Below are 12,674 nucleotides of genomic sequence, written 5' to 3'. Positions count from 1 at the left end.
CACATTCATTACCGGGAGACACACTTAAGAAACATTTATCTTGTAATTCTTGGAGAAACCGAGTATGGGACTATGACTCTCCACCTAATTCTAGATAGTTATAGCCATTTCTCTCTTGTAGTTATCACCTCAAGCCGGATTCCTCGGACTGAGATGGATTTCTCAAGGGATTGTATACCAATTGCTGGCTGAAATAGGGACTCTAGAGGTCCTCCTACCTCCATAGAGTAATGGAATAGCAATTAACAATTCTTTAGGGAATCAAGAGGACTACTACCTCCACCCTCTAGTTGTTCAATAATTAATGAGTTTTACAAAATCGAGAGGCTTCACCTTCACCTTGAACTTGTCACACAGTGATTCCACCCACTAAGGGGACTCAATAATACACTGCCAAACTAAATGAAACAAGCAAAGGAGACTCCAAAACTTCTTTCCAGGACTCCAAAGGCTAAACCTCTACTCTAGGATGTCAAGGGACTCTAGAGAAAACCCATCTCCACGCTAATCCCTCCTAAGGTTTCATGAGATTTACCCTCACCTAGAGAAGCTCCTCTTGTACTGCTATTTCTCATTCAGAAATAAAATAGTTGATATGAGAGCCCTAGAATAGACCAAATGTTCTTCCACGATTACACTACACTAACAATAAATTCTTCCTTTGTCTACAAATGTACTTGCATTATTCCACTGTTCAGTCCACGATATGCTCTATCTCATAGGCCCTTTTCTTCTGTAATTCCAATTATCCTGAGCATTCTCAATTGCTTTGGATTCTTCCTCCTTCCCGCCCAAAGTGTCCAAACAACATAATTGAAGCTCTGAGTCTCTTGGATGTGCGTGACCCCCCATGTTTCTTCATCCATAGTGCTTCTTCTCTGTAAGGTCTCCCCCCATCTCCTATTCCATAATTCTCTATGTAATCCCTCTCTCTACATGTTTATATATAATTTCTAAGATTCTATTTACACCTAAATAGTATGTAGGTAACTTTTTATAATTTAAATTTAAAATAAATACATGTGAGATTATTAATCCATTAGGTGGAGGGATTAAGTATTTTTAATAACTTAAACATTATATGTATAAATCTCACCATTTTTTAATAAGATAAATTTACAATTTGTTAATGATTACGCAAAAAAAAATAAAAATATATATATATATATATATATATAAAAAGAATGTAAATATGTAAATATATATATAGCGAAATCAAATTTATAATATATCTACAGACTCGTTGATCATCTATATAGATTTTGGGTAAAAAGATAATAGTCAGCACAAAAAGAAAAGAGTCACCTACAGAGACTTCGTAAATTACGGAGCACGTCCGTTTTGAATCCCGAGCAGCTTTGGGGGGACGACTACCGTTGTATTTGTGTAATGCTCATCGAAATTCAAGTCAATTAAAGGGACTCTTAACACCCCTTTTACACTCTCCCGGTAAATCTTTGAGTTGGTCATACTCCTAGACCTACCCTAAGCCTACAAAGTACAAGATTTAAGGAAACACGTACAACAATATTTGTGTGTGCACTCTATTACGGTCAACGCTGGTCTGAAAGAGGAGTGTACATCAATTAATGAAAGGCAAAACCACGAAATGATGCACGTGCCATTTGAAATTGCGTTATTTTCAAAGCCGCTAGAGATGACTTCACAAATTCAAACTTTACTTGAACAATTACACATTACTAAAAAATTCAATTCAATTCATTTGCCTACTCCCATCCATTCAAGTCAAATGCTGCGGAGATCTGTTAGATGACTGAGAATTAAGACTCAAACCGCTGCGAGACTTCCCCTTTGTTTCATATTGCTGAAGCTACCTCCCCAACTTGGAACCCCACAGCTATATATATTCATGCCAACTTACTCCACTCTCCATCAAACAAATTTCACCTCACAGGTCTCAAAGATCACGGGTGGGTATTCTCTGCAACTCTCTCACGTTACCAACCATAATCTTTGGTAAGGTCCTTTTGTTTGTCCGAGGAAGATTGGCTTTCTGAGAGAATTAGGAGAATTTATTGTCACGAAAGACTCAAATTTCAAGCAACCTTTGTTATTCTAGATATTGCCATTTCATCATATCCTTTGCAATTCATTTTATGGATCACCTCCGCATAATGGGTTTCCTGCTGCTATTATTCACCACATTGTCTGCTCTACAATTTGCGGACGCTAGGGTTTTGGAGCATCATTTTGACAATGCCGCCCTCTCGCATCAGAATTCTGCACTTATCTTCGATTCCGACCCCGACGCCGTGGCCGTGGCTTCCTCCAGACAAAACTATAGCGGTTCGGGAGGACATGTGGCAAACTACTCGGAGTCGAATCCAGGGAGCAACTCTGAGATTTCGAGCCACGCGGCCAATAATACGATCATAGCAGCAGAGATTTCACAGAAAGAAGCTACGCCAGGAGATGGCAGTAGCTCCAAGGCGCCAGCGGGTATTAAAGAAGTCGCACCAATCGTAGGCAACGCCGACATCCTTCACGAGATGCTGAATTCACATAGCAGCCCTGGAGTTGGGCACGTGAGCTTCAATAATGGGATCGAAGGAAATATATTATCCTCAGGACAAAGCCCTGGCGTGGGGCACTGGGAGAAATCTACAACTACATATTCGGCCACATCTCCGGCAAGAACAATACCCAACAATGTGTTGTCTTCCGGTCCGAGCCCAGGAGTTGGGAATGCCCATACAAGTGGTATTGCCGGCACTGAATCAGAGTTGGGCACCTTCAACAAACTGCCTTCGGGGCCAAGCCCGGGAGTTGGTAATGGCCATACGAGTGGTATTACGGGCACTCAATCAGAGTTAGACACCTTCAACAAATTGCCTTCAGGGCCAAGCCCGGGAGTGGGACACAAGGTCACCAATGGCTACACCGAAATGGCCCAAGAGTCGCAGTCAAAGAAAAGCGCAACGATGATGAATATACTGCTCTCTGGGCAAAGTCCAGGAGTTGGCCATTCGGCTACCAACGGGCGAAATATGATGGAGAGGATCAGTATACAGCCAGAATCGATGAAGAAAGCTGAAATCACCCAAGATTCACAATCGAAGAAGAAAAGCGCAATGAGGATGAATATACTTTCGTCTGGACCAAGTCCAGGAGTAGGCAATTCGGCTACCAACGGTCGGAATGCGATGGAAAAGATGGGTAAAGAAAAAGACGAGGAAGGAATGAGCATAAAAACATTTAACAGACTCCCGTCAGGTTCAAGTCCGGGAGCAGGCCACTCTTACACCAACGCTCATCAACCGGAGAAATTAGAGAGAGCATCGGAGGATAGAAAGGACAGTGATGATACTCCAATATTTGAAAAGCTTCCGGGAGGGCCGAGCCAGGGCGGAGGCCACTCGTACGTGCAAAAATCAGCGTCGACAATGAGGATGCAGTTCTCCTCCAACGCTCTAAGGAAGACCTCCTCCAGTCCCAGCCCTGGCGACCGCACTTCATCAAAGAATAAGGTAAACCGCACGAAGCGATAAGAAAAAGGTGGAGAAAATCAGTGGAGTGCCCGATTGGAATATTGGATGCGATGGTGGCGGTCTGGACTCGTATGGCACGCCAACTCTGCCAATGTTCGGGATCGCGACCGCCGGAAGTTAAGGATGGTACTTATAAATCGAAACTCTGCCAATGTTCGGGATCGCGACCGCCGGAAGTTAAGGATGGTACTTATAAATCGAAATTATTCCATTTTCCCTTGTTCAAGACAAGGCCATACTGGGCTTTCACAGCTCAACATTCTTTTAATTCTTTATCAACCCTACCATTGCTTCATGAATTTTTTTAGCTGCTTATGGATTTTCTAAAGTGAAATTATTCCATTTTTCTTGTACATGGCCATATTGGGCTTTACCAGTTCGACATTCTTTAAATTCTTTATTAACCCTACCATTGATTGCTTCATGAACGTTGTAAGCTGTTTATGGACCGGCAAACTGTTTTGTGCATTAACGGATTAAGAACAGAATGTCAACCTCTCGTACCATCAACTTTCTTTCTAACTTTTAGGAGTACCCAAAACCATATGCGGCGTGAAAGTATACAAGCCGCTCTTTTATTCTTCAATGATTCCAGTTACAACATTTAAGTTGGAGTCAGTCCATACCATGTAAAGTAAACGACAATCCACGAATATCTTGTCATTTCCCAAATAAAAAATTAGTTATTAATTTTTAATAAAAAATTCAATAATAATAAAAATACATATACATTATATTATAAACAAACAACAAAAAAAATTTACGAATGCTTAAAACTATATCCTCTATTCAATTAAAAAAATTAAATAATAATAAAAAGACACAAACTAATCATCAAAAATCTCAAAAAAAACATAAAACATTTCCTGGTAGTTGAAAACTATAACCTCTCTAACCACTCATATAAGCCAAACCCAATATCATATCAATCTCATTCATTTATTTTTAACAACAGTAAAAATCAATCCAAACACTGAAAGTAAAAGTGAATCCAAACATTGAAATTGTTAAAATAAGCTAATTATTCTCAAATAAGAAGTTAGTTGAAGTTAGAGAATCAGCTAGTTAACTGAACGTTGAGTCAAGTCGAGTTAATTCATAGTTGAATTTATAGTGTGTGGTTGCATGTCAAGTTATTTTAGTCAAGTCTAGTTGGAAAATGTTAAATACCCTTCACCAGGTTCATTATAATTATCAAGTTTTGTGTGATAAATTAGTATCAGAGTTGATGAAAGATCACAAGATCCTTGGTGCTTGCAGAGCCAATAAGAAGAGGGCCAAGAAAAAAAGCCAACTAATTTTTTTTAAAATAGCATTGCAAATTTGTAGAACTGTTAAAAAGTGTAGATTTTACACTCAATTAGTACCAAAAAAAAACCACGCAATTTACATGTACCTTTGAATCTGCGAAATTTCAGACTTAATAATACCAAAAAAACCACACAATTCACAATTACCTTCGAAGCTACGAAATTTCAAATTCAGTGCGCAGTTTTTAAATACTCAGTTTTTATGCGTTCCGGAAAGATCAAGCCATTAATACACATCGTGGAGCATCCGTGACTCCGTATGGAGTCAACGTTTTTCTTTATGTTTGAAAGTCGAAAGGCATAGGCAAAAGTTACGTGATCTTTCTAAATTCATAAAGCGAAGTAGGTACGATTTTAAATATCTTTTCGTGGTTTTTCGAAGGATAAGTATTATCGTATGATTTTTTCAAAGAGCGATTATAAGGAACGTTTTTTTCATAAATTTTTTTATATATAAATAATTTTTATATTAAAAAATAATAAAAATTTTATTTAAAAGGTGTTTTTATAAATATTTTTTTATAAAGTTTTTTTTAATAAAAGGAGGTTTGGCAACGTTTTAAAAAAAAAAAAATATTTAGGGTTTTTAAAAAGAGATTTTTGAATAAAGATGATTTTCTCAAATTTCTTGTTTTTTTTACTGTTTATAAGGAAAGATTATGATGTATGGGCCATTAAGATGACAACCACTTTGCAGGCTTATGATGTTTGGGATTATGTCCAGCTTGGTTTTTCAAACCTAAGAATGAAGCAAAAGAACGAGCTCTCAGTGATGCAGAGAGGGAACAATGAAAGAAAGACAAGAACAAAAATGCACAAGCGTTGTAGCTTATCGAGCAGGGAGTTGATCGAGCAATGTTCCAGAAGATTATGATCAAGTCTTCAGCAAAGGAAGCATGGGATACTTTGGCGACAAACTATAAAGGTATGGCCAAAGTCAATATTGTTAAGTTGCAAAATACTAGGAGAGATTTTGAAAGTCTGTAGATGAAGGAGACAGAGCACATCGATTCTTTCATGAATCGGGTCATAACTGTTGTAAATCAATTAAAAATTTATGGTGAAGAAATTAAAGATCAAATAATGGTTGAGAAGGTCCTCAGATCTTTGTCTACCAAATATGATGTTGTGGTAGCAGCCACAGAAGAAGCCAGGGATTTGGCATCATTAACAATTGATGAGTTGATGGGATCACTTCTATCGCATGAGGCAAGGATAAACAGAAATGAGGATTCCACCATAGAGACTGCCTTCAAAAGTCAAGTCTTTATTTCAAGAGACAAAGGTCGAGGCAGAAGTAGATCGAGAGGCAGAGGACGAGGTCGAAGATAGGGTGGTCAGAGAGGTGGCCAAGAAGAGCATGAAAGTGGAAGCAACTACAGAAGCTTCAACAATAATCAAAGAGTTGAAAAATAAAAGTCGAGATGTTATTATTGCAATAAATTTGGTCACTATGCTCGTGATTGCAGGAAGAAGATAGTTGATCAAGGGAACCAGAGAAATAATGTCACTACAAAGAGTACTAACTCCATGTTCCTAACTTTCCATACCATGCATGACCCTTCTGAGAGTGTGTGGCTATTAGACAGTGGTTGCAGTAACCACATGAAAGGCAACAAGAATTTGGTTGCAAATTTCGATCAATCTGTGAAAACAAATGTAAATTTGGGGACTGACAAGACTGTGGATGTAGATGGAAAAGGGGTTGTCAACATTCTGACCTAGCAGGGGGAGCCGACGATAATCTCAGAGGTATATTATGTTCCTAGTCTCAAACATAATTTGATAAGTGCTGCTCAATTGACACAGAAAGGATACAAAGTTATATTTCAAGGTCAAGAATGTGTTATATATGATAAGCCCCAAAACAAGCATCTAATAGTGAGGGTGCAGATGACGAGGAGGATACTCTTTCCTCTAGTTATGAATTACAGTTATCAGGTCAGTTCTTTTACAGTTGGATGTTCTAATGTTTATTGGTTATGGAAGTTTCGATTTGGACACTTCCACTTTTCTGGTTTAAGATTGTTGCAGCAGAAATAGAAGGTTAGATGATTACCTCCAATCAAAGAACCTCCTAGTACTTGTGAGTTTTGCATCTTGGGAGATCAACACCATGAAAGTTTTCCAAAGGGATTTGCATACAAAGCAAAGAAACCTCTTGAATTAGTGCATACAAATTTGTGTCGACCTATGAGGACACGATTGTTACTTCCTCACTTTCATTGATGATTATAGTAGAAAGTCTTGCGTTTACTTCTTGAAGCAGAAGTTTGAAACTTTTTCAAAGTTCAAGGAATTCAAAGCCTTAGCAGAGAACCAAAGTGATCGACAGATCAAGGTATTGAGGTCAGATCGTGGTGGAGAATATGACTCAAAGGCATTCCATGATTACTGCAAACAACATGGAATCAGAAGATAGTTTATAACCAGGTACACACTACAGCAGAATGGTGTAGCAAAGAGAAAGAAAAAGACAATTATGAACATGGTAAGAAGCATGTTGAAAGACAGAAACTTGTCTAATGAGTATTGGGCAGAAGTAGTTGCATGTGCTATTTATGTGATCAACAGATATCCTACAAAGAGTGTGATGAACAGAGTATCATAACAAGCATGGTCAAGTATGTCTTGCAACATATCTCATCTAAGAGTATTTGGATGTGTAGCTTATGCACATGTGCCTAAAGAGTGAAGAGGCAAATTGGATGATAAAAGTGAAAAATGCATATTTACTGGTTATAGTGAGTAAGCAAAATCTTACAAATTGTATAAACCTGTCACCAAGAAGACCATAATTAGTAGATATGTTGTGTTCAAAAAACAAGAGTCGTGGAATGGTGGTATAGACAAAATAGTTGATGCACAAGTGCCATTGATGGAAGAAGATGATGTAGCAGAAAAGGAGTAGTAAGAATCATAGGTGAAGACACCAAACAAAGACACACCAACAAGGATTCCAAGATTTTCTGAACAACATGGATCTTCAAGCAAATCAATAGATTGAGGTTCTCCTAACAATCAATCAGGTGATGAATCAAGCAATGGTAAGAGAAAGATTAGAAGTGTGAAAGATATTTATGATGATTTGGATGTTATTTCAAATTTTGCATTTTTGTCATTCCAACCTTCTTTGTTTAAAGAAGCAATCAAAGATGAAAATTGGGTGCAAGCCATGGATGAAGATATTTAAGTTATTGAAAATAATGATACATGGGATTTGATTGATTTACCAAAGGACAAAAATCTCATTGGTGTGAAGTGGGTGTACAAGACAAAGTTGAATGAGAAAAGTGAAATTGACAGATTTAAAGCAAGACTTGTAGCAAAAGGATTCTCAGAACAACTAGGAATAGACTTTGGAGAAACGTTTGCTCTAATAGACAAATTGGATACTGTAAGAGCACTTCTAGCCACAACAACTCAGAACAAGTGGAAAGCATATCAGATGGATGTGAAATCAACCTTCTTGAATGGAATTCTAGAAGAAGAAATTTATGTGCAGCAACAACCTCTAGGTTATGAAGTTGAAAGTAATGAAGGTAAAGTTTACAGGTTGAAGAAAGCGTTCTATGGACTCAAGAAATCACCTAGAGCTTGGTATAGCAGATTCGGCAGCTACATCATTAAGAATGGATTTTGTAGAAGCAACATTGGGCCTACCTTGTACACAAAGGTAAATGAGCATGGACAAATTTTGATTGTTTGCTTATATGTTGATGACATGATTTTAACAAGTGATTTTGATTTAGATGAATTTAAATTAGCCACGATGAAAGAATTTAAGATGAAAGATCTTGGTCTCATGAAATATTTTCTTGGCATGAAAGTTGAGCAATCTAAAAAAGGAATTTTTATTTGTCAAAATAAATATGCCAAAGATTTGTTGAAAAGATTCAGGATGGAAAATTGCAAACCTGTCCCTACACCAGTTGCAACAAGTACAAAGTTAAGCAAGGATGATGAAGGATCATATGTAAATCAAAATCTATTCAAAAGATTGGTTGGAAACCTCATGTATCTCATAGATACAGACCGGATATCATGCAAGGAATGAGTTCGATTTCCATATTTATGGAGACTCCAAAAGACATACATTGGAGTGCAAGAAAAATAATTCTAAGATACATAGCGGGAACTAGAGATTGTGGCATAATGTATGCAAACACAGAAATGAAGGATTTGATTGAATATAAAGATAGTGATTTTGTAGGAATTTTGGATGATAGGAAGAGCACTTCTGGTTTTGTGTTCCATCTTGGTTCGGGTATGACTTCATCGACATCTAAGAAGTAGCCCATTGTGACACTTTCGTCAGTAGAAGCAAAATATGTAGCAACAACATCATCAGTATGTCAAGCAGTCTGGTTAAGAAAAGTATTTGATGGAGTCAAGCAGAAACAACAAGGATCAACAACAATATATTGTGACAACACCTCAGCGATTGCGCTATCCAAGAATAGTGTGTTTCTTCAAAAGAGAAAGAATATTGATACTAGATATCACTTTATTAGAGAACTTATGAGCAATGGAGAAGTTCACTTGAAGCCTTGTAAATGCAGTGATCAATTGGATGATATATTTACTAAGTCATTAACAAAAGATGTGTTTGAGTTTTATAGAAGAAACTTGGGTGTTGTAAGCTGAGTTGAGACATAGACCAACAGGCATGTTTGAGTTGTCACGAGTCATGTCTTAGTTTAGTGATCGTAATTAAGGGGACGTGTTAACATAAGCTAATTACTCCCGCATGAGAAGTTGGCTAAAATTAGAGAGTCAGTTAACTTAGCATTAAGTCAAGTCAAGTTAATTCATAGTCAAACTTATAGTGTGTGATTGCATGTCAAGTTGTGTGGTTGCATGTCAAGTTATTTTAGGCAAGTCGCTAGTTGGAAGTTTTGTGTGATCAATAGAAGAGCCACAGCTCATGTGTTTTGGGTGAATTTGTGTTTTAGCTTCTTTGCATTTCCAACAGAAACATTATCAACCAAACCAAATTTCATGTCCGACCATATAATTTTTTGACATCACATTCTTTTATTAAATAAAAGGAACATAAATATCATGCTCAAAAGCCATTCATCAACATCCCAACTTTTCTGGATTTCTTATTTTCATTGATGAATGATTCGACTCTAATATTAGACAAATAAAGAGCCAGCATTACTATGGAAAACATTATATTTCATGAGACGTTCATTCTCATCCCTTGCAAATGTTTCTAATCTCTCAATTTAGATATACTTCCAACATCAACTAGGGTATGCTTTAGGATTAAAGTCCATACATCTTTAAAAATGAACAAGGATTACAAGCAATGGTAGTCCCTGCAAATTTGATAAGAGATCAAGAAAATCTGGAAAGGAGATATGAGTGGATCAGTATTTATTAAAATTTCGACTCATTATTTATTAAAATTAAATTTGTAAGACAAATATATATTATGTGTTAGAAGCATGCACAATTTTATTAGGATATTGCAAGAAAGATTTAAAATTTTAAAATTTATGTGATTCAGCCCATCAAAATAAAAATCAATATTGTTGCAATCACGGGGACTTTTTACCAATAACTACTGGTATTGGATTGGAATTGCAATGCTAATGGGGTTCATTGTTGTGATTAAATCTTCTTCACACTGGCATTGCAGTACCTAAACTATACGTTATATTCAACTTCGGTCTTTCGAAATAAAGTTCAACTATACGTTATATTCAACTTCGGTCTTTCGAAATAAAGTTCAAACATGTAGAGCTTTATCCAATTTCAAAAACAGTTAAAATAATTAATTAGTATCTCAATTTAAAGCTTTAATGTGATTTACTATTCCCAATTTTTCATATATTTCATTGCAGCCATTGGAAAGTCGCAGGAAATAGTTACTGAAGATGAGTTAGAAAAATATCAAGAACGGGAAATGCAAAACCTTCCAGTGAATAGATCAACTTCTTTGTCGACACAACTTTATCATGAAAACCAATCTCCTAGTAACATTATTCTTGAGATTCAAATTTATTTTTATTAGTTAAACTTAATTCAATGACAAATTTTGAAAATATTTTAAAATTCAAAGAATAAGAGTGAAATATTTTAAAATTCAAAAAATAAGAGTGAACACAATTACATAAATATTTTAAAATTCAAAGAATAAGAGTGAAATATTTTAAAATTCAAAAAATAAGAGTGAACACAATTACATTAAAATTGAAAGGCTTTGCAGGGAAGCTTTCATATTCCACCTTCCTCACATCCACTTATCTACTTATTTCCTGCAATTTTTCTAACTGATTTTATTCGTATGGGAGTGAAAGAGAAAATAAAAATGGTTATCGTTGGAGTAAATATGGCCAACAGTAAGAATAACCCTTTTTCCAGGTTAATTATCCCTCTCAATTTTCTACAATGTATTTTACAAAGTATTTTTCAGGCTTCAATGTTTTAATAAATATACAAATTCAAATCATTGTTTGAATTTGTAACAATTACCTTGTTTGAGCAAACTGGCCCATGCTCGAAGCACCAAACCTACTCTATTAAGTTGCTCTGCTTCGTTCGTGGTTGCATACGAATTTCTTTGGCATAATCTCAAATCGTTCCAAAGTATGCTCTCTTGCTTCATTCATGGTTGCATACGAATATCTTTGGCATAATATCAAACTGTTATAGAGGCTTGGTGACCTTACTCAGGTTTGTGGCTATCAATCTCTATTTCCCTCAGATGATCACATTAATCTTCAACAATAGTTTAGTGGTTGGTAGTTCGGTTGTTGGCCTGAAATGACTATTAGAATTAGCTCTGTGTAGAAGTAGCTTTCGGAAGGGTGATTAATCCCTTAGAACTCGAGCTTCAAAGGCAATATTGTGTCCAACACTAGGGAGGTAACAGGCATGCAGCTTGCCACGACATTGTGCATTGTATTGGAGTGGTGACTTTCGATATGTATTACACTGAAGAAGAAAAACATTAAATGTATTCTAAGTAATGCTAAATGACAAGTTAGCATTAAATTGGAATTTGAGTGAAATTTGAAAAGATTATTGTAAGTTTTAATAAAATTAGACTCTTTCTTTCAATAATAAGTTCAAATAAAATTTTGCATACAGATCTGTTGGATGAAATATTTCCGCTCAAACATTGGTCATTATTAGTTAAAGCAATTTAATACTAGGTAAATGCTCATCAATCACAATAGTCCCCGCGCTGCCAAAGGCATGGACTAATAAATAAGGATAAACGTTCATATGTTCTGGAAATAAAAATAAAAAAATTATAAATTAATATTTTTTAAATGAATGTTAATTTTAAATATAAAGTATATAAATATGATTTGGTAAATAAAATTATTAAGTATAATTGAAACTTTTAAAAACATATATTCAATATGTATAAAAATATTTATTTGTTATAGATACTATTTTAAATTTATAATGTTTAATGTTATATCAAAATGGGTAATAATTTAGAATTACATTTTAAAATATCATATTTCTAATGTATTTTTTTTTAATATTTTTTCCCCTTGGTTTTGTTTAACATATATTTATAATAATTATATTTAATAATATATTTTTAAATAATTAAAATGCAGCTTTAAAAACCATATTCTATGTCTTCTTTATGTAGCTTTGAAGATGAATATTTTAATATGATATTAAGATGAACTAAAATAAAATTAGAATCTCTTCATGTTAAGTATGTATATCCAGTTGGTATTTATGCTTGATAGTGCATTATTGATGATGATAATGGTTAACGTCCAAAAAGACCAATATGGTTTATCAGACCTTAAGAAAATAAGAGATTAATTAGGGCTTTTTAAAAGTTTATTTCTATGATAAAAAATGAGGGAGATAA

At 35.4% G+C, this 12,674-nt stretch overlaps 1 protein-coding gene across 1 annotated transcript; it reads left to right on the top strand.

Annotated features, from left to right (window-relative positions):
* Positions 1-1,932: 1,932 nt before the first annotated feature.
* On the top strand, positions 1,933-3,509 carry LOC149238122 (uncharacterized). The gene has a single exon (XM_089369472.1). The coding sequence runs from the start codon at positions 2,118-2,120 to the stop codon at positions 3,507-3,509; it is 1,392 nt and encodes a 463-aa protein (XP_089225598.1). The 5' UTR covers positions 1,933-2,117.
* The last annotated feature ends 9,165 nt before the right edge of the window (positions 3,510-12,674 follow it).

The sequence above is a fragment of the Pinus tabuliformis genome, chromosome 8 (assembly GCF_031772625.1).
Source record: "Pinus tabuliformis cultivar Carrire ecotype Pingquan chromosome 8, CPIR1, whole genome shotgun sequence".
NCBI lineage: Eukaryota > Viridiplantae > Streptophyta > Pinopsida > Pinales > Pinaceae > Pinus > Pinus tabuliformis.
Note: the sequence above shows the minus strand (reverse complement) of the source record. Positions and strands in the feature narration are given on the sequence as shown.